At 36.0% G+C, this 22,351-nt stretch overlaps 3 protein-coding genes across 6 annotated transcripts; 1 reads left to right on the forward strand and 2 right to left on the reverse strand.

The window, feature by feature from the left end:
* Positions 1-3,182: 3,182 nt before the first annotated feature.
* LOC18108148 (squalene monooxygenase SE1) lies at positions 3,183-6,662 on the reverse strand. 2 transcript variants are annotated; one of them, XM_024592148.2, is made up of 8 exons: positions 5,995-6,645; positions 5,737-5,848; positions 5,475-5,637; positions 5,155-5,323; positions 4,574-4,789; positions 4,079-4,354; positions 3,619-3,900; positions 3,183-3,498 (listed from the first exon to the last, which is right to left on the reverse strand). In XM_024592148.2, the coding sequence occupies exons 1-8, from the start codon at positions 6,226-6,228 to the stop codon at positions 3,367-3,369; spliced, it is 1,584 nt and encodes a 527-aa protein (XP_024447916.1). In that variant the 5' UTR covers positions 6,229-6,645; the 3' UTR covers positions 3,183-3,366. The 2 variants fall into 2 exon arrangements, with proteins under 2 accessions (XP_024447916.1, XP_024447918.1); XM_024592150.2 differs by lacking the exon at positions 4,574-4,789 and having other exon boundaries at positions 5,995-6,662.
* A 2,646-nt stretch (positions 6,663-9,308) lies between these two features.
* On the forward strand, positions 9,309-14,167 carry LOC7465918 (squalene monooxygenase SE1). Its single transcript, XM_024592399.2, has 8 exons — positions 9,309-9,930; positions 10,077-10,188; positions 10,288-10,450; positions 10,602-10,770; positions 12,660-12,875; positions 13,095-13,370; positions 13,529-13,810; positions 13,927-14,167. The coding sequence occupies exons 1-8, from the start codon at positions 9,697-9,699 to the stop codon at positions 14,056-14,058; spliced, it is 1,584 nt and encodes a 527-aa protein (XP_024448167.2). The 5' UTR covers positions 9,309-9,696; the 3' UTR covers positions 14,059-14,167.
* On the reverse strand, positions 12,954-20,920 carry LOC112325600 (probable disease resistance protein At4g27220). 3 transcript variants are annotated; one of them, XR_008058175.1, is made up of 4 exons: positions 20,643-20,920; positions 16,841-20,305; positions 15,050-15,129; positions 12,954-14,454 (listed from the first exon to the last, which is right to left on the reverse strand). XR_008058175.1 is itself a non-coding variant. In XM_052449387.1 (3 exons), the coding sequence occupies exon 2, from the start codon at positions 20,297-20,299 to the stop codon at positions 16,862-16,864; it is 3,438 nt and encodes a 1,145-aa protein (XP_052305347.1). In that variant the 5' UTR covers positions 20,300-20,305; positions 20,643-20,920; the 3' UTR covers positions 12,954-15,129; positions 16,841-16,861. The 3 variants fall into 3 exon arrangements, 2 of the variants coding, with proteins under 2 accessions (XP_052305347.1, XP_052305346.1); XM_052449387.1 differs by having other exon boundaries at positions 12,954-15,129; XM_052449386.1 differs by lacking the exons at positions 12,954-14,454; positions 15,050-15,129 and having other exon boundaries at positions 16,667-20,305.
* Between the last annotated feature and the right edge of the window lie 1,431 nt (positions 20,921-22,351).

The following is a 22,351-nucleotide window of genomic DNA, read 5'->3' on the forward strand; positions in this document are numbered from 1 at the left end:
GGTCAGAAGATGTTTCCTACTGGGATATTGCCTAAACTCCCTCACCTGCAAGTCCTCGTGCTACAGCAATTGGGTCTCGATGGATTTGGTGTTTGGCGTGCAGCTCCAGTAACAGTTAAAGGAAAAGTGTTGTAAAAATCTTATATATAAAGAACAGATTAATGTTTATGAACTGAGAAAAAAAACAAAGAACAAAGTCTTTACAGTTGAAAGAACCAGGAGGAGAAAATGTCTCAGTTGGTTACTGCCATCCCCAATGTTTTATTTATAGAAGGAAACAAACATTAAAAAAAAATAAAACACTAAAGAAACGTACCAGCTATGTTCTCCTTTATCAAAGGAGTTGTATAACAAGCTAGTCTAATCATAGATAAGCTTAAACAAATGAATTGAAAGAAACATCCTAAACTAGATAATGCTATCAGTTAACAGATAGATAGCAATGCAGTAAATTACTACTAAGTAATCCTGTTCCAGCTTTGGTACCAAACTTCAACACTCCTCCTTGGTTCCAAAGCTACACATTCCAATTCTTCCCCTCAGATCTTCAAACCTATTTCATGTTTCTAGTTCAACTGCTGCTTTAAATTTAACAAACTTAGCAAACACATAAGATTTTGATTTCAAAAAGTAAATCCAGCAGAATCTACTATAATCATCAACAAATAGAAAAAAAAACTTTGAATCATTCAATGATTCATTATGCATCGGCCCACACACATCTGTGTGTACAAGCTGGAGTTTTGACAGTGCTTTGAATGCATTGTCAGGAAAAACAACTCTAGTTTGTTTTCCTAACTGATAGGCTTCACAAATACTCTTTTGTTCCTGTATATCTGGTAAACCGTGAGTCATCTGCAGGTCAGCCATTCTTTTTAAAGTTGTATAATTGAAGTGCCCCAACCGTTTGTGCCAAAGAACAGATTCATTGTTCTCACAAGTGTTAGCACTCAAACATACTTCTCTCCAATCAACATTAAAACTTATGTTCATCATTTTTGCAGAAAGCAGTAGCACTCCATTTTTATCTTTAATATCACATACTCCATCATTAAAGAATATTGAGTAACCAGATTCAATTAATTGTCCCACACTAACTAGATTCTGATTGATCTTGGGCACATAAAGAACATTTTTAAGAGTTTTTCTACCTGACAAAGTTTCTACTTCAATTGCTCCTTTTCCTTCAACCTTCACATAGTCTCCATTCCCAATTCTAACTCTAGATAGATAGCTTTTATCCAAATCTTTGAATAAGCTCAGATCTGCAGTCATGTGATTAGTGTAGCCACTATCAATAAGCCATGATGAGTCATTTGCCTTGGTTGTGCTACACATCTTCTGTATTGTAGCCATGAATAAAAAATCTTCCTCCACTTCTGAACTCTCGGCTACTTGAGCTTGTTTTTTTGGTTCTGCTTTATTTTTGCAGAATCTTTGAATGTGACCAAATTGCTTGCAGTTTCGACATTGTGCATTCTTGAGCCAACACCAGGCTTCAAGATGATTTGTTTTCTGACAGAATTTGCAAGCAGGAAAATGTTCTTTCTTCTCTTTCCTTTCAGTGAAGATGTTGTTGTTGTTCTGTTGCCAGTTATTAGATTGCCAGCCTCTCCCTTTTTCTCTTTTTTCTTCTTGATTGTTTCTGTAAAAATTCTTAGCCCGACTCTTCTCCTTGTAAACTGCAACAAGAGCTCCTTCACTTGTTCCTTCTTGTCTATAAGCTTGTCTTTGCTCCACAGCTTGCAATGCATTTACCAGTTCTTGCAGACTCATTTCTGAGAAATCTTTAGAATCTTCTAAAGAGCAAATTTTATGTTCAAATTTCTCTGGTAGACTTACCAGAACTTTCTCTACTATTATTGAATCTGGAAAACCTTCTCCTAAAAGTCTCACTTGATTCACAAGTTTTGAAATTTGAGAAGAGAAGTCTTTGATGATATCGGTTTCTCTCATCTTCAGACCTTCAAACTGCCTTCTGAGATTTAAAACTTGCATCTTTCTTGACTTCTCATCACCATGAAATTATGCTTTTAATTTATCCCACGTTTCTTTGGTAGATTTACAAGCCATAATCCTTGTGAAGATTTCTTCACTCATAGCATTATGAAGACATGTAAGAGCTTTGAATCGCTTTGCCTTTTCTTCATTGAAAAATTTCATCTGTGCAATCGTAGGATTGTTTTCTAGTGGAGTGGGTTACCTATCACTCTCCACTATCTCCCACAAGTCAAAAGCTTTGAGATATGTTTCCATTTTTACAGCCCACACACCATAATTCTGCCCTGTGAACACTGGTGTTTTTGCTGGAAAATTTGCAGAATCCATTGCTTAAAAAAAAACTCACTTAATCTCTCGTGTTTCACTCACAAACCCTTCAAAGCAGAAAGCTTTGATTTAACCTTATTATTCTCTCATGTTTTCACTCACAAACCCTTCAAAGATCAAAAGAGCTCTGATACCAATTGTTGTAAAAAACTGATATATAAAGAACAGATTAATGTTTATGAACTGAGAAAAAGAACAAAGAACAAAGAAGAAAGAACAAAGTCTTTACAGTTGAACGAACAAGGAGGAGAAAATATCTCAGTTGGTTACTGCCATCCCCAATGTTTTATTTATAGAAGGAAACAAACATTAAAGAAAAATAAAACACTAAAAAAAGTACCAGCTATGTTCTCCTTTATCAAAGGAGTTGTATAACAAGCTAGTCTAATCCTAGATAAGTTTAAACAAATGAATTGAAAAAAAACATCCTAAACTAGATAATGCTATCAGTTAACAAATAGATAACAATACAGTAAATTACTACTAAGTAATCCTGTTCCAGCTTTGGTACCAAACTTCAACAAAAAGAAGTAGCCTACTTGAGGAAGTTGGAAACTGAAGATGAAGACAAGTGAAACGTTTAGAGAGGAACACCTCATCCATTTCTGGCAATTTCAGATATAAGGTTTTCTCGATGCCTTCATACTCCATATTTTTGTTGTTATCCTCGAAACCTTATAGCTTCTTCTTCTTTTAGTTTATTGATTGCTCTGTTTATTTATTATTTTTATCAATATATATTTCATCTGGAATCGGATGACTATTTCTGGAGTCAAATCGTGAAGACAAAGATCTTTCATGTTTGTGTACAATATCAAAACCCTTTCTCAACGTTATTTAACTAAATGGATTCATGATCATTAACAACAACATTTATATATATTAAACTCAAAATACAATGGAGATACAATTTTGAGATTCATCTTATTCGTTTCATGTGGTACATCATGAGGATTGTTTCATGTTTGTTCATTTTGTACCTCATGCTTCATAAATTCAGCTGATAAGAATCGGTTCCTTTACCAATAAAATAAACAACTATTTCCCTGTTTCTTTATCACCAGTGGATTGGACAGGAGGAGTTCTGTAGTAAGCAGGCTTGGTTGCCGGGAAGAATGTTGCTCTTATTCCTTCTGCCTTTAGTATAGGGAAGATGATGCCTGATCCAACCTGAAAATTGACAAAAATAAAAATAAAAATTTAAGTTTGTGTAGGAAACTCATGGTGAGAATAATAGTTCAAACAAATAAGTTTCTGATAGTAAGAGTAATGAAAGCTGGAAATACAGACCAAAATTAGTTTTGCCGCAATACACATGCGTTTTGGTGTAGGAAATGGAAGCAATAAGCGGCCAACAGCATAGGCAAGCATGGCAAAGCAGTGGAAAACCAAGCTCAACGGGTCAGGGTTGAGACCAGACAGAAGAGCCATCAGTCCTTCTGAGAACACGCCTCCAAGGCTCAAATAATTGAAGAATGCTTCTTTCATTTCCTTCCTTGATGGATCCTGATCCGATGAAGAGAATACTATGTGCAGGGTGCTTGCCAATGTGTTTATTGCAAATGCCGTTGGCTGCATCCAATATTCAGTTATTAGTATCTACCAACAGCATAGAAATATGGTTATGTTGTGTTTCACTCAGCAATGCTTGAAATATGAAGTTTCTTTAAGCAATTCCTGTTCAGAGTTTGTTCCGAGGAAGACTGGCAGAAGAAATATTAGATAAGCTTGTGCATGCAAAAGCTGATACCTTACGCAGAATGTAAAAGGATTCAAGATATTTGCAAATCGAAGCTGCATTGCTAAGATCATTCAGAGGCCTTAGAAGATCTCGCAGTAGAACAACATCAGAAAGTCCCACAGTCATTCCTCCTCCAGTTACAGCATGGCGCATATTCAACGAATCCCCTATTAGAAATGCACCAGGGGTTGGATAGGGAGACGCAGACATGATTCTGTTTGGCATTGTTCTTATGTTGCCCTTATCAATTGCACATATGAAAGCATTATATAGCTCAGGTGGCATCTGAAATGTGCAGATCTCTGCATTAGTTCAAACAACATATCTATATTGAATAAAAAGAACTAGCAAAGATGCTAAAATGTCGCCTTGGACTGGCATTATGAGACATTTTGCATTTTGCTTTCTGATATTATTAACAATAAATTCGCGATCAAGCATGCTCTATAAATTAATCAGAATAAGCTTCAATTCAGTAACATTATGTCAAGCAACTATACATACTTGAGGTGCCACCACTGTTTTCAAGTAGCTTGCCATTTCGCCATTGAAAATAGGTGGTTGTTTCGAGCCAGGTACATCAACTAAACAACGAATTTCATTGCTGCTAATAGGATAAGCTATGACAATTGTATCCTTCAAAATAAAGTACGCACGATTTGCATATGGAAGATTATAATCCTCCAGGAGCAAACCAACAAAGTAAGATGGGACTTCAATCTAAAAGAAATGTAACGAACATGTGTTAGATAATAATATTAAATTAATTTTAGGTTGAATTAGTTCTTTGATATAATATCAGAGTCTTAATAACCAAACATTCACAAGTTTGAATCTTACTGCTCTCATTCTAACTAATTATATTAATAATAATTAAGCCGAAAATAATCATGGTTCTGTGCAAATTTCAAGTTTAAAAAGATTTTAGTTCGACAAAAGTATTTTGAAAAGTAATATAAAACTATTATTACCGATTCACCTATAAGGTATATCTACCGGTCTATATCCTTACCAACAAAATAAAAAATTATAGTACCTTCTCTCATTAATTACATCTAAATTTACTCATAATGCAAGATTTTCACCTTTGGATTGCAGAGATTGCGTCGTAAATTTGAAAAACAACCATCACATACTATTGTGAGTGAAGCTGAAGCTGCTAACTCCTGGCCTGCCTTTGTTTTGTATAGCACACCTTTGATACTGCCATTTTCTTCGACAAGAGATGTTACAGTTCCTTGTTCGAGTTTAACACTGCACAAACATCAAAGAAATCTGAGAAAGAAAAATCTTCACATCATGAAATGATACCGACTAACATATATTCAGTCCATGGTTGGTTATATTGAACTCAGTACTCGCAGGCTACTCTGTTCCTATAGGTTGCAGGGGAAAGGACGAATACTTGGGAAGAGATGCAGCTTTTTCACGTAGTTTTTGGATGAAGCGGCCATTGTGAAAGCTTCTGCCACTCGCATTGGAGGGATATGAAATTGCAGTTCTTTTTCCATCTTTGTTAATAGCAGCGAAACTGAGGACTATCTGAGAATCAATCCCATCTAGACAGTCTGCTACCACACAAAATGTTGGACATAAATAAGAGTAGTTGTTGATTAATTGAACGGAAAGTATGTTCAACAAAATTTCTACAGCTAGTAATTCTTCACCTTCAAGACCTAACGCGGCCAATTTAAGGCAACCGCCAGCATGCAAGAGCTCACCAACAATTCTGTCGGGCTCAGCCAAGTCTCTTTCAATAACTTGCACGCGCCATCCATCCTGCAGTTGTAGGAGAAGACAAGGTTGCTGTTGCTTAGCACACACAGAACAACAATAGCTCTGCTTGCTAGGTTTCGGTCTTTGAATTATAAGCAAGATCAGGCACTTAGAGTTAAGTGTGTTACCATTGTGAAAGAGGTTATTACCTTTGCGAGAGCATAAGCAAGAGCTGAACCAGCAACACCAGCACCTACGATGATCACATCAGTATTTCCAGCAAAATTTGATCTGCACACTCCATTTCCAGAGCTTTTCAAAGTTTTCTTGCTTCGATTTTTCTCTGAAGCTTTGATATTCTCTCTCCCTCTTGAACTGTAGAGGACAACAAACCCGAACAAGAAAGCTGCTACAACTCCTCCAAATATATGTTTGGAGTCCATTTTTCTCTTTCAGTACAAGCTCTCTCTCTCTCTGGATGTGTTGTCGAGAACCCTGCAGTGCTACCAAGGCACATAGTATGGTATCATTTATGGGTTTTTTGAGTTACCAAAAAGACTACTATTTATACAGCTGAGGAAACGAAGAAAACTCCGGTCAAATGGGAAAGAGAAATGCTGATAGACATAAAATTCATATCATTTTTTTCGTCATACTGTGATAGAAAACTAGTGATAAAGTGATAGAAAACTGAAGAGGGAGCTAATGAATTTTAAGAAATATGAGCTTTAGCGGTTATCATAAGCATCTGCAGGGGAGCCACCTATGGACGTAAGAGAGTGACTTTATTGGTAGAAGAGACATGCAAATGGATAGGTTGTTGATAGGGTTGTCTTCCTCTGCATGGTGAGATTATTTTTTTCCTTGGAAGTTTATGGTATACCCCAGATTCCATAATAATTTAGTTTAGCTGTTCTTTGGGGAAATGATAGTCATTTTAAATGGTTAGTCCAATTATTGAAGGAGTGGAAAAAAGAAAAATTGGAAACAATTAAGAAAAATACAAGCTTCTCCATCCCTCTCAACCAAAAAGTGGGGTTGCAAAGCTCATCATTCATAGAAGATCGAGTGGATCTGGTAATCAGCTTGGATTGTTTCTTCCAAATTTTTTTGGCCTTCTATGGCTAGTTCTTGTATTGTTTTTGAGTGTTGTGGTGATATGGGATTTGAATTGCCTTCCATTTTCTCTTCTTTCGTTGGATTTTTCTTCTTCTTTTATCTCTGCTTGTTTGAGTAAAAATTTGTCGAGTAAGAGACTTTTCAGGTATGATTATGATAGGGGGTTTTATCTTTGTAAGTACGTTTTCTAATTCTTTTGAGATTTTGTATTCTCTTCTCAGTTAAACCATGTTCTAATCGGCAATAACAATTGTTTAATAAATCTCTCGGATTTCATTAAAAAACAAAGTGCCAATTCTCCACTGGAAAAGTTTGCTGCCAAATAATTGTTATTTGAAAATCACGTTCTTGTTGCATTTTGCTCTAGTCGAGAAGACCATAACATGCATTGCAAATTACAAGCAAGCTAAATTACATCAGACGAGGTGTGCACATTCTACTAAAACATGAGATAATCCTGAGCTAATCCTCGGAACACACTTACTTGAATTCATAATTTTATAAAACAGTGCAGCATGAAATCCAAATACTCAAACTTGAAATCCATAAACTAAAAAAGAAACCGAATACATAAATCTAACATAAAATAAATCCATAAATATGGAAAAACATTTATATTTGCGTAGTTAAGCTAGATTGAACAAAATTGAATAAAAAAAATAAACTAATAGCCTCAAGAACAAGCGAGGCATACCCAACTCAAAGTAGTAGGAAAAAAACAACCAAAGATCTTGCAACTGAAACTAAACTAAAAACCTAAAAAATAATAAATGGAGGGGTGAGTCTAAATATTTAGTGAGAGATAATAACTATTATACATGGTAACATATAATATGAGATATGTGAATATGACTGTACAAAGTAGGGTATATAATAAACAAATATATTCCAAGGATCACAAATAAATGATGAACAAAAGTAACCCATAAAATCCTGACCTGTAATTTGTCCTAATTCTATCCAATTTCAACAACACATTCAACAACATTAAAATAGTTCTAACCCAACCCTAAACAATCTAGATATATATAATAAAATATTCTAACAAGTTTTTCATAATTAATTCCATCAAAAACATCATAATCATTCTAACCCCAAATTCATTCATTAAGCCATAGCATGCCAACTTATTGTTCATAATTCAAAAACCGAAGAGTTAGGGATCATCTTACCTAAGAAATTGCATAGAGAAAACTCCAAAATTCACATTGCTTGTTTAAACATTGTTTCCCTTTTACTATACCAGATGAGTTCCCTTAAATATTTGGATTATGGACTGTTTTGACTCAGTAATGGTCTTGAGCTCTTTTAGCCCCTAAGCCACAACCTGGGTTTTACAACACCTAATAAATTAAAGTGAAAGATGCATCAATCAAATTAATTCATTTGTTTCTTATTCTTATTCCTAACAACAATTATAGATTGAACAGAATTCAATAGCATATATGTTGTCTCAAACAATTCAATTAACATGGACAAAATTCAATAGCATAGATTTAAAACCAGGATGAATAAGTACTTGAATGAAAAAAGAATTACAAAGACAAGTGTTACTTCTCACAACAACTAAGGGAGATAGATTCTATTCCCCTCGTGAACTCAAGAATTATTTGTTTATCCTCTAGGAATTTCCAGGCGCTAAGAAGATTTTCCTCCTGTTGTAACATAATGATCTCCCCTATTTTTATTCCAATAGATAGCTTTTATGATAAAATATCAAGGAAGAAAATTAGGAGATTGAAAGCTATCAAGAACCTCCCTCTAATCCCATTAGATTTCTTCTTAATGATAAGAATCCTCTTGTCTTTTTTGAAAACTCAATGGAACCGTCAAATTTGACTTCAATCTCATTGTAGCAAGATGCGTTTTTTCTTGTTATAGATAGCAGTTTGTTTGGACTTTGAGCAGTAGCTGGACATCTCCATCATACTGTCATGTCACCTGCTGGCCGGCAAGTGGAACCCCAAGAATGCAATCAAGCGTGCCAATTGATAAGGGGAAAGTGATAGAATGCATGTGGTTCATAAAGACGGATAAAACTTAAAAATACAAATTAAAATTGGATGAAAATATAATATTAAATTTCGAATTACAATTGTTTATCTATCGATTGTTTTTCTTACAGGAAAAAAGTACGACAATTCAGTAGTCTTAAACGATAATGAAACAAAAAAAGAAGCTTGAAAACGACAATTCAGTATTTTTCTTATTTGATTTCCAATTTTTCTTTTTCCCACTCCTTCAATAATTGGCCTAACCATTTAAAATGACCATCATTTCCCCAAAGAACAGCTAAACTAAATTATTATGGAATCAGTGGTATACCATATACTTCCAAGGAAAACAAATCTCATCATGCAGAGGACTGACAACCCTATCAACAACCTTTCCATTTGCATGTCTTTTAGCAATAAAGTTACTCTCCTACTTCCGTACGTAGGAAGCTCCTCTGCGGATGCTTACGATAACCGCTAAAGCTCATATTTCGTAAAATTCAATTTGAAAATTGTGTAGCCATCATAGCCTCCTCCAGTTTTCTATCACTTTATCACTAGCTTTTATAATATAAACAGTATGATGAAAAAAATGATATGAATTTTACGTCTCTGTCAGCGTTTCTCTTTCCCCTTCGACCGGAGTTTTCTTTGTTTCCTGAGCTGTATAAATATTAGTCTTTTTGGTGACTCAGAAAACCCATAAATGATACCATACTACTATGTGCCTCGGTAGCACTTCAGGGTTCTCGACAGCACATCCATAGAGAGAGAGAGAGCTTGTACTGAAAGAGAAAAATGGACTCCAAACATATATTTGGAGGAGTTGTAGCAGCTTTCTTGTTCGGGTTTGTTGTACTCTACAGTTCAAGAAGGAGAGAGAATATCAAAGCTTCAGAGAAAAATCGAAGCAAGAAAAGTTTGAAAAGCTCTGGAAATGGAGTGTGCAGATCAAATTTTGCTGGAAATACTGATGTGATCATCGTAGGTGCTGGTGTTGCTGGTTCAGCTCTTGCTTATGCTCTCGCAAAGGTAATAACCTCTTTCACAATGGTAAAACAGTTAACTCTAAGTACCTGATCTTGCTTATAATTCAAAGACCAAAACCTAGTAAGCAGAGTTATTGTTGTTCTGTGTGTGCTAAGCAACAGCAACCTTGTCTTCTCCTACAACTGCAGGATGGATGGCGCGTGCAAGTTATTGAAAGAGACTTGGCTGAGCCCGACAGAATTGTTGGTGAGGTCCTGCATGCTGGGGGCTGCATTAAATTGGCCGAGTTAGGTCTTCAAGGTGAAGAATTACTATCTGTAGAAATTTTGTTGAACATACTTTCCGTTCAATTAATCAACAACTACTCTTATTTATGTCCAACATTTTGTGTGGTAGCAGACTGTCTAGATGGGATTGATTCTCAGATAGTCTTCAGTTTCGCTGCTGTTCACAAAGATGGGAAAAGAACTGCAATTTCATATCCCGCCAATGCGAGTGGCAGAGGCTTTCACAATGGCCGCTTCATCCAGAAACTACGTGAAAAAGCCGCATCTCTTCCCAAGTATTTGCCCTTTCCCCTGCAACCAATAGGAACAGAGTAGCCTGCGAGTACTGAGTTCAATATAACCAACAATAGACTGAATATACGTTTGTCAGTATCATTTCATGATGTGAAGATTTTTCTTTCTCATATTTCTTTGATCTTCGTCCAGTGTTAAACTCGATCAAGGAACTGTAACATCTCTTGTCGAAGAAAATGGAACTATCAAAGGTGTGCTATACAAAACAAAGGCAGGCCAGGAGTTAGTAGCTTCAGCTTCACTCACAATAGTATGTGATGGTTGTTTTTCAAATTTACGACGCAATCTCTGCAATCCAAAGGTGAAAATCTTGCATTATGAGTAAATTTAGATGTAATTAATGAGAGAAGGCACTATAATTTTTTATTTTGTTGATAAGAATATAGACCAGTAGATATACCTTCTAAGTGAATCTGAAATAATAGTTTTATATTCATCTTTAAAATACTTTTTTTTGAAAACTTGAAACTTGTTTACACCATGATTACTTTCGGCTTAATTATTATTAATATAATTAGTTAGAAAGAGAATAGTAAGATTTAAATTTGTGAATATTTGGTTATTAAGAGTTTGATATTATATCAAAGAACTAAGGCTCCGTTTGTTTGCAGAAAAGTTGTTTCCTTTTGGAAAGTGAATTCCGGGGAAAATGAATTCCGGGAAAGTACCTTCCGATGTTTGGTAGTGTTATGGAAAATGAACTGGAAAACACTTTCCAGTGTTTGGTTATGTTATGGAAAATGAACTGGAAAATAATTTATTAATAAATTAATTTTTTTTTCAAGTTTATCTAATATATATAAAATATTTAATATAAATATTTAATCACTTACAATAAAAGAATGAAATCTAAAAAGTATAATGATGAATTTTTTTTATTATAATATATATTCATACATAGCTTATTTTATAAAATATAACTATATATGTCATATCATATTATATAGAAATAAGCTTGCGAAATGTTTTTTAAGTAAAACCTATTACTATATTTTTTTTAATTTTAAAAGCAAAATAAAACAAGCACATCTATACATATAGCAAAATAAAACAATAATTGTGGCAAAAAAATACATGCTTTTTAGTGTTATCAACGTTTTTATATTTGATTATGTTAATTCCTCTTATTAAACTTCCTCTCGGTCTCGGTTCCCCTGTAATCCTCATCTAATTCCCCTTCCCCCGGTTTCTCTCATCTAATTCCCCTCCCTTCCCCTGGTTTCTCTCTTCCCCTTCCCCTGGTTTCTCTCTTCCCTTTCCCCTTCCCCTTCCCCTGTTCGGTTTCGGTTTCGGTTTCTCCCTTCCCCTGTCATCCCCTTCCCCTTCCCCTTCCCCTGTTCGGTTTCGGTTTCTCTCTTCCCCTTCCCCTTTCCCTGTTCAGTTTCGGTTTCTCTCTTCCCCTTCCCCTTCCCCAGTTTCTCCCTGTTCGGTTTCTGTCATCCCCTTCCCCTTCCCGCTCCTCCTTCCCAGTTCTTCTCCCTCTCTCCCCCGACTACTTCTACTGGGACTTGAAAAAAAAAGAGCAAGGGTTGATTAATTCCTTGATATGGTGGCTAATTCCAGTTCTACACATTGCCTCTCTCTCTTTATGCTTCCACCCGGGATATGGTGGCTGGATCCGGGGACGGGGAAACCGGGTAGGGAATGCTTTTTGCTGGGGAAGTTTGGCCAGTTTGCTTTGATTGATTCACAGTCATCTTCAGGGTAGGGATTTTGCTTTGATTTGTGGTTTGTTTGGTTCTGCCGGTTCTGCAGAATGTGAGTGAGGAAGAATGGAAAACATGTGTGTTTTTATGGCTTGCTTTGTGAATTTGGGTTGTTTTGAACACAATGAATGTGACGAGAAAAGATGAAGCAAATTGTGTTATGTTATGGGAAAAATATGACAGGCAGCAGATTTATCAAGAAGATGAAGAATTTATGTTATGAGAAAAATATGTATAATGAAAGAAAAGGAAAATGTTTTCCGGTTCTTATCAAAAGGAAAACATTTTCCTTTGTTAAAGTTGTGTTTTCTGTGTTGACCGGAATTAAGTTTCCGTTGACTAGTTTTCCATGTTGTTGCCAAACATGGGAAAACAAGGAAAGTGAATTCCAGGAATTCACTTTCCTGCAATCAAACACAGCCTAATTCAACCTAAAATTAGTTTAATATTCCTATCTAACACATGGTCGTTACATTTCTTGTAGATTGAAGTCCCATCTTACTTTGTTGGTTTGGTCCTGGAGAATTATAATCTTCCATATGCAAATCGGGCATACTTTATTTTGAAGGATACAATTGTCATAGCTTATCCAATTAGCAGCAATGAAATTCGTTGTTTAGTTGATGTACCTGGCTCGAAACAACCACCTATTTCCAATGGCGAAATGGCAAGCTACTTGAAAACAGTGGTGGCACCTCAAGTATGTATAGTTGCTTGACATAATGTTACTTAATTGAAGCTTATTCTGATTAATTTATAGAGCATGCTTGATCGCGAATTTATTGTTAATAATATCAGAAAGCAAAATGCAAAATGTCTCATAATGCCAGTCTAAGGCGACATTTTAGCATCTTTGCTAGTTCTTTTTATTCAATATATATATGTTGTTTGAACTAATGCAGAGATTTGCACATTTCAGATGCCACCTGAGCTATACAATGCTTTCATATGTGCAATTGATAAGGGCAACATAAGAACAATGCCAAACAGAATCATGCCTGCGTCTCCCTATCCAACCCCTGGTGCATTTCTAATAGGGGATTCGTTGAATATGCGCCATGCTGTAACTGGAGGAGGAATGACCGTGGGACTTTCTGATGTTGTTCTACTGCGAGATCTTCTTAGGCCTCTGAATGATCTTAGTGATGGAGCTTCCATTTGCAAATATCTTGAATCCTTTTACATTCTGCGTAAGGTATCAGCTTTTGATGCACAAGCTTATCTAATATTTCTTCTGCCAGTCTTCCTCGGAACAAACTCTGAACAGGAATTGCTTAAAGAAACTTCATATTTCAAGCATTGCTATATTTCTATACGGTTGGGTAGATACTAATAACTTAATATTGGTTGCAGCCAACGGCATTTGCAATAAACACATTGGCAAGCACCCTACACACAGTATTCTCTTCATCGGATCAGGATCCATCAAGGAAGGAAATGAAAGAAGCATTCTTCAATTATTTGAGCCTTGGAGGCGTGTTCTCAGAAGGACTGATGGCTCTTCTGTCTGGTCTAAACCCTGACCCGTTGAGCTTGGTTTTCCACTGCTTTGCCATGCTTGCCTATGCTGTTGGCCGCTTATTGCTTCCATTTCCTACACCAAAACGCATGTGTATTGCGGCAAAACTAATTTTGGTCTGTATCTCCAGCTCTCATTACCCTTACTATCAGACATTTGTTCGAACTATTATTCTCACCATGAGTTTCCTAGACAAACTTAAATTTTTATTTTTATTTTTGTCATCTTTCAGGTTGGATCAGGCATCATCTTCCCTATACTAAAGGCAGAAGGAATTAGAGCAACATTCCTCCCGGCAACAATGCCTGCTTACTACAGAACTCCTCCTGTCCAATCCACTGATGATAGAGAAACAGGGAAATAGTTGTTTATTTTATTGGTAAAGGAACCGATTCTTATCAGCAGAATTCCACCCCGGTTATTCTTTAATCAAACAAGAAACAAATTATAAAACCTGCAGTATTTTAATGTCACGACCCGAATCCCGGATCCATGACCGGCACATAGGCAAGGTTCCTCTCCAAAGTTCTATACCTATGCGAACCCAAACTTACATACCAACTTATCATAACTTAATAAGAGTTCAACGCAGCATTAATAACAAAATCAACTTCATAATATAATTGAATTGTCTTAATACAAGAATTAATATAATTCATAGTTTTGGAGCACTAACTTGACATAAAAGGAAGATACAAATTACAACTAAAAAGCAGGTTCGAAAGGTTCAACAAAAATAACCTGCTATCAAGCTATAAGCCTGAAAAGAATAATAATGAGAGGGTGAGTTCAACAACTCAGTGAGTAGATAATGTTCAATATACACACACAAGGTAATATATAAATAAGAAATATATATACAAGTATGGCTCTAGGTTCTTATAGAAAGGTTTCTCAAATAAACCATAACAAGAATATCATATGGTAAAGCTCGTTAGAAAATCAAAATGCAATGAGCATGAGGCTCCGTACTGTGGGATGATCAGTCCACACAGGTTGGTGACTCCCCTGACCAACTAGGGTTCAGATGCGATGTACACAAAGACTAACACTACCCTGTTAGCATGGGTATTCTGACTGACATACCATAGGTTCATAATCATAATCAAACAGACATATTCATTTCTCAAGGCTCAACTCATGACATCAATCAAATGAGGAGCTATCAATTTAGAAGTCAATTCAGAATATATATATACTGGTTCATATCAATAATTCGGATTCAACAATTGATCATGCTTATCATAACAAGGATAATAATCAACATATATATTATCAAGAAGCATGATCCAATTCATATTAACAAATTAAATATTTATAATATTTCTCATGCATATGGAAAATTATACACTCACCTGACTCGAAAGCAACAAAACTCAAAGCTGATATCGAAGAAAATCCTACTGACGTCCCGCCGGTAGAATATCAGGATTATCTGAATATAAAGGAGACATATTCAAGAATGACTCAAAAGAACATATAACCTATTTAATACACTTATCTAAGGGTATAGTCCATAACCCTATATGTTTTTGAACTAACTAGTCAATTTTCTCAAAAACCCAAAATTTAACGGTTTTCCCGAAATCTAATCCATAATAAAACAACTAATAAAATTGATAATAATTCACTAAATAACCCTCAATTATTCATCAAACCAATCTGACAAAGCTAATATTACAGCTAGGGACTAATCTGTAATTTATCATATTTTTAAGGGTCAAATTGCAACTTTTGTCAAATTGGAGGACCAAACTAAACATATCATAAATCCATTACTATACTGAATTTCTGACCATAATTAGTCCTCATTTCTGTCCAGATCATCTCATTATACTCCAAGGACCATTCTGGAATTTTACCAAATTTTTAGGGTCAAATTGTAATTTTTGTCAAATTGGAGGACTAAATTGAAAGTGTTAAATTCTCTTATCTATACAGTAATTCTGTCCATAATTCATATGTTATTCTGTTCAGAATCTCGGAATAGGCTCCAGGGACCAATTTGTAATTTTCCAAAGTTCGGGGACTAAACTGTAATTTTCACAAATTGAGGGACCAAATTGAATTTTCGTCATCTTCAACCTCCAATCCAGAATTTTAACAGAAACCTACTGTTCTCCCCTGATTTTTAACTCAAAAATCACCATTCAAACAAAACTATAACTCAAAATCATCACAATCTTCCATAATCAACTAAATCATCAATTAACCACAACAATTAACCCTACAACATCCAAATTAACTCATCAATCAAACTCAAAACACAAATTTCATAACCCTAACATTTATCAAAATCAAAATTAAAGCTTAATTAACACATATTTATACATAATCTTATCTTTTTACTTATTTCCTTCAATTCCTTTCTATTTCCCTTCCAATTTCCATCTTTTCTCTTCTTCTTCTTCCTCCTCCTTTTCTCTCCTGCCGGTTTGCTCTCTTAATTTCAGATCTCTCTCTCTCTTTTTTTTTTTTTTACTTCCAATTTATTTTTATCAAATTTTATTGAATTACCTCTATACCCCTTATTCATTTATTCCAACTTTTAAGCCTCCAAGAGCTTTATTGTATTTTCCTACCCCTTTAATTCAAAACATTACATTTAAGATATAGCTAGTTGTTTTGCACTTTTTTTTCTTCTTTTTATAATATAGCAGTACCGTTGGTGTTCGAATTCCCTATAAGCTTTTGAATTCCCGCTAACCATCTTTTGACTATTTCTTTTTTATTTCTTTTTTTGCTTCAAAAGAAAAGGGTCCATAAGTCTAATCATGACAGATACCATTTTTTGCTTCCATTTTCCATAGAGGAAAGGGTGCAGAAAGCGATCACAAACCAACCAGATGCAAGCAGACTAACTTAACCTGTATAAAACAAAACGATCGGACCATGAAATAGCCAACTACCCTTCTACACAGAACTTGCATAACATAATCTGCTTGACATGTACTGGAATGAAACTTAAAACCAACTCAGAAATAATATATTTATTTCATATCAATCAACGTTAATAAGATGTTAATTACATGTTAGTTAGCATAAAGACATGAGAAGAATCAATAGAAATGCAGACTTGTGCCACTTTACACGCATAATTCTATTACCACATTCACTAGCACCATGAATTAAAACAAGATGCTTACCAGTAATTCAATAATATATCGTCATTTAACAAAGGGACTAAGGACTTCCTTAGCGTTAGGATTCTCCCACTCTACCACTGACTCCCACCATTCTTTTGGATATACTTCAATTTTTTTAAGTGAAGGGGGAAGAAGACGAATTGGCAACCTTCTCAGCTTTTGACAATTGTCTACAATAATTTCTTCGAGGGAATCGCAAATCAGTTTTGCACTGCAAATGCTTTTCAGTTCTGGTAGATTTATCAATCTCAGAATTCTGAACTTAGGGAGTATGAATTCCATGATGGAATTGGAGCTACTGCTTTCTTCATCTGTTGTTCCTATTATCTCCTCCATTTTCTCACAGTGTTGAACTTGAATCCTTTCTAGGTACATAAGGTTGGACAGCAACACAAGAGGGAACAACTTCTTCATACTCTTACATTTATAGCAATAAAGTTCTTTAAGACCAGAAAATATACCATTATAAGATGGCAACGGTAGTGGAGCAGAGTAGAACCAAGAAGATGAAACCAAGCTCTTCATGCTATTGCAACCCTTAATGTCGATGCGCTGCAGATCAGTTGCATTCTCTAATGACAAAACATCGCCTAAATTTCTTGCATCGATACATTTACAATGCAGTATTTGAATGTTATTTAAGAACATGACCTGAAAATCTCTATCTCGATTGATATTCAAATTACCCAACCCAACTATTCTACATGGATAACAATAATTATTTATTTCCGAATAAAAATCATCGCCCAGTAGTCCCACAAAAATCTTGTACGTGCATAATGAAAGGGTCTTATCCCGAGAGTTCAGATACTCCACAAAGTCAGAATGTTCTTCAAAATGACATTCCAAAATTTCCAACTTCCTCAAGCATCCTACTTCCTTTCCTTTAGCTGTTACTAGAGCATACATTCTTAAATCCCTAAAAGACATAAAGTCCTCTAGTATAAAAACTTGCAGGTGACAGAGTTTAGGTAATATCCCACTAGGAAACTCCTTTTCACCACATCCATTCATTCTAAGATACCTAAGGTTGGATAAACATTCCATGCCTTGAGGCATCTTTTTAAGTGAAGTATGATAGAGATCTAACCTTTTTAGTTCCCTGAGCTTCTTTAATGATGGTACATGCCTTAAGTTCTCACAATTATTGAGCAATAATGCAGTGAGACTCACCAAATCAGAGACAGAGTCTGGTAAATTTTCAATTTCTGTAGAAGACAGATCAAGAACCTTGAGCCCATTCAATTGCTTGAAAAATGAATCTGCAATGAATTGCAACCAACGATTTTGACATAGCAACAGAGTTGATAGATAGGGACAGCTTGGTGAATAGCGGGAAGGAATTTCTTTAATTTGGTTTTGCATTAGTGAGACTCTTGCGAGATTCTCTGTCCACTCCTCTGCATCTGGCAATTCTTTTAATTGTGCACCTGCTTTAACCATGACTTGAGAGTTGTCTTGCAGTATTTGGATGACCATGTCCCTAATCAAATCATGCATCTTGACACATCTACTACCATCATACTTCATTTTAACACTTTCTAATAGGCAGACATTTTCAAGTCTATTAAGCATCGTGTGGCCCTCGTCAAATGTTGCTTGCCAGCTCCTCATTCCTTTAATTATTCCCTCATCGATCAAATAGCCTATCAACTCCTCCCTTTCAATCCAATGATCTTCAGGAAATAATGCACAGTATAAGAGACATTGTTGTTGTGCTACATCACCTAACCGATCATAACTAACCCTCAATACTTGGAATACCTTCTCATCCATGTCCCTAAATTCTGATTCTTTCAATTTCTTCAATGTATTTCTCCACTCATGTAGGTCATCCACTCCCCTCAAGCTTCCTGCCACTGTAATAATTCCCAATGGCAAACCAGCACATTCCTTTGCAACAGCTTCTGCAATTCGTTCCACTTCTGGTGAAAGTGCTATGTCACGTCCAAGATTCTCCATGAACAAAGTCCAAGCTTCTCCCTCAGAAAGTGGCTTCACTTTGATTTTGTGGTGGCAAGCCATCCGATGACAAACCGTTTCTGATTGAGTTGTCATAATCAGCTTGCATCCTTTCAACGGGACAGGAATTTCCACTTTGTGTAGCTCAAAATTGTTCCACAAATCATCTAAAATGAGAATCCATTTTTGTTTCTTCCTTAGTTCTTCTGACAATTTAGCAGCTCTATGCAAATCATCATCTTCGCTTGAAAGGTCTAGATCAAGACGTTTAGCAATAAGATTCTGCAATCTATTAATGCTGAAATCTTGAGACACAGTCACCCACCAAACATGATCACAAATATTTTGTCTTTGTAGAAGCTCATTATAGATATGTTGCAGTATTGTTGTTTTACCAACTCCCCCCATCCCATAAATGCCAATGGTTAAGACTTCATCATCCATTAACAAAGACCACATCACCTTCATATTCTCTTCAAATGCTCGACCCACTAGCTTCTTAGAGCTAGTAGGTAATGGAACTCCTCTAGTCTCACTTGTGTTGTATTTAAGGCTTATAGAAGATCTAGCTCCTGCGCCAGGCTGCACTAATCTTCCACTATTCTCCACACCCTCCTCCACTGGTTCTGTCCTCACTCTAACCATGTTCTGCACATCATACATAATGACATCATTGTTTACTGATGGAGCAAATAGTTGATCATAATATCTTCCATGATCAAGACACAAAGGATCTGTTGGTTGGGATGAATCTCCTCGAGGCTCATCAGCTTGATTAATTGATGGCCTCTCACAAGAGCTACCTCTCTCCAGACGCTGCACTTGTTCTGTTCTCGCTACAGTTTCAAATGCATCATGCAGACGCTCCACATCCTCATCTTCCTGCATTAAATAGGTAGAGATTTCATTCAGCTTCTGCCTCTTTGAAAGGGCAGAGTGTATCTGAACCCATGTACCATCAGCAAATTGATCCACTAAATCTGTTCCTTGTGTTGCTTCTCCTCTATTCTCATGAGCATCAACTCTGAGTCTCCAAGGAGAGACACTTCTGTCAACATGCTGAAACGATCCTTCACCAGTGTTTTCCATGCCATTTGCCTCTTCTAAACGCGAATGAATTCTCTCACGCCCAACACCTTGTTCCATGCCTTGAACTTCCACTAGCATCCTTCCAGCATCCCCTGCCAAATTACCAAGTACTGCATTGTCTTGTTCTCGTGGACAGGTGGAAATGGCATAATCATTAACATTGCTTAAACTTGCTATGCTTTTATGTCTTTTGTTGCCACCATTCATAGCTAGAAAGGCTGCTTCTTGAACTTCTTTAGGCACCTGACCACAAATGCCAACACCATGCCCTCTCTCTCCCGAAAAATGCCATTTGATCCTCGAAATGGAAGTATCCTTGGCAAATAAATGCCCACAAAACTTACACTTCATGCTTCCATCATTCATATCTTCAACATCATTCCAAAACGGATCATTTGGTCTAACCATTTTGTCCTATAGATAAAAAGGGTCAAAATATTGAATTAAAATTAATGGAAGTACATTAATTGGAAAAGGAAGGTTGAAACTAAAATAATAAGTTACAAACAGCAAAGAAACTATGAAGAAAAAACAATGAATTCAAGGTTAACTTGGGGTCAATTTATTATGAACTCCAGAAGGCATGGATTGTTACAACTGAGAAAGATCAAATTATTTATTTCTGGAAACTGTTGATGATCCTTTCTTCAAAGTTTCTCATTAGAATTTCTACAACTTGTGTTTTACTTGAAAGATTCAAACCATAGTTGCATGTGAAAAACAAAATGAAGATGTATTATAAATAATCTACCTGGATTCAAGTTGTTCTTCAAGTGCTTGTCTGCTTAAGTAGTATTCAGGAAGAAAAACAAGAACAGAGAAGAATATATGGTTTAAAAATAACAAGGAATTTTCAAGATGTTTAGCTCCAGATGATTCGATTCAATCAGAAAAGGAAGCACTGATCATCACAAAGGTTTAAGAAATTTGATGAGGGAAATTGGGAAATCGGGAAATCAATGGTATAATGAGATGAATGTTACAGTAGCAAAGATTATTGTATTGTTTGACAAGAAGGAAGTTGCTAGGAAGGAAGCCATAACTTTACCTAGCAAAGATTATATGACAAGATACAACAAAAGAATCAGAAAATAATTGCTGACTAAGTTAACGTGTGGACCCACCCCATTGTTGAAACTTTGAAAAAGCTGACCTGAAAATGTAAGAGCCTGAAGCTTAGCTTCAAGAGCTGTAAGTACTATGCTGGGAATGATGCCTCTCACTCCTCCCCCATCAATGCCAAGGATTGTAGCAAAGTATTGACAGTCATTATCTGATCCACTCCAACTTCCATTCCCTAAAAAATTAACGAAGAACAGCATTAGCAATAAAAATAGTTATTGGGGGTACTGAAACAACCGTTTTATATACAACTTAAGAAATTCTAGTTATGAATACCTACTTAGTTCACACCTTGACCTTGAGATATCAGGCAGCAACACAAGTTTAATCGCTTCTAGCTAGGTTCAAAAACTGCTTTTCCTAGTTAGCATTTCCATAATGATTCCTGAGCAGTAAGCATCCTATTCGTTTTAGTTTTACAACTAGTTTCGTCGTCCAAGCTTTTTATGGGTTCGGATTTGAGGTGTCAGCAACGTTCTTATGAGCATAATTAAAAAAAAAAAAAAAAACAGAAGGCGTATATGGTTATTATAAGGCATAATCTTGGAAAGTGTGAGTGCTTTTTTGCCTCTATGACATGGATATGGCTTGGAAATTATAGAGAATCTGTGAGCAGTTGGGTATATATCTTGGTGTGCCTCTCGTTAGTGAAAAATCTAAATGCTGTTTATTGCACGCTGCTAATTGGGAAATACAACACCACTTCACAGCAGTGGAATTCCACAACCTTGGAAGGAAACCATCATTACAGTGCTGTAATTTTGTTTCCAGCAAAAAGTAACAACACTCAGCATCATTTTTCAAAAGGGTTGAAGACAACAACTGACGCTGTGAGTTGATGAGTGGCCTCAAATATTCGTAGAAAGAAATGGAATATTCCCCCGTATACCCACACCACAAATATTCCAGCCTGTAATCTTCATAGAAAGAAATACAAAACCTTGAAAAACATCAGAGCACGTCAAGTTACAGAGTGGCCCTCCATTCCTCTCTCTCCCTATCAATCTGTTCTTGCAGATCATTTGTGTACGTCCCAAGTTCATGTATGTTCCCAAGACTAAACTTAATTCCCCCCACTAGAATCATATTACTGATTTCCTCAGAATCAGCCAGTCTCTCTTGTGCTGTGTGATCATAATTGGCAAGGAGTCTGTGCTTAAATCTTTCAATAGCTGAGGTCATTGAGTCTTCTGAAGCAACATCAACTGACCCATGAAGGCTTCCACCATTAACAAATCTTTTCATTTTTCTCCTTCCATGGCAAACAGTCACGGTTTGGCTGTGTCTTGTGATTGGGGGCCTGCTCTGTTTCCCTTATAACACCAACATTACTGCTGC

This window comes from Populus trichocarpa, chromosome 19 (assembly GCF_000002775.5).
Source record: "Populus trichocarpa isolate Nisqually-1 chromosome 19, P.trichocarpa_v4.1, whole genome shotgun sequence".
NCBI classification, from domain to species: domain Eukaryota; kingdom Viridiplantae; phylum Streptophyta; class Magnoliopsida; order Malpighiales; family Salicaceae; genus Populus; species Populus trichocarpa.

Bases quoted from the DNA above. Each gene is read 5' to 3' on its own strand.
- LOC18108148 (XM_024592148.2), bottom strand. From the start codon at position 6,228: ATGGACTCCAAACATATATTTGGAGGAGTTGTAGCAGCTTTCTTGTTC. The intron at 5,849-5,994 runs GTAATAACCTCT...CTACAACTGCAG, and splicing joins TTGCTTATGCTCTCGCAAAG to GATGGATGGCGCGTGCAAGT. The intron at 5,324-5,474 runs GTATTCGTCCTT...ATGTTTGTGCAG, and splicing joins AAAGCTGCATCTCTTCCCAA to TGTTAAACTCGAACAAGGAA.
- LOC7465918 (XM_024592399.2), top strand. From the start codon at position 9,697: ATGGACTCCAAACATATATTTGGAGGAGTTGTAGCAGCTTTCTTGTTC. The intron at 10,189-10,287 runs GTGAAGAATTAC...GTGTGGTAGCAG, and splicing joins GGCCGAGTTAGGTCTTCAAG to ACTGTCTAGATGGGATTGAT. The intron at 12,876-13,094 runs GTATGTATAGTT...TGCACATTTCAG, and splicing joins AAACAGTGGTGGCACCTCAA to ATGCCACCTGAGCTATACAA.
- LOC112325600 (XM_052449387.1), bottom strand. From the start codon at position 20,299: ATGGTTAGACCAAATGATCCGTTTTGGAATGATGTTGAAGATATGAAT.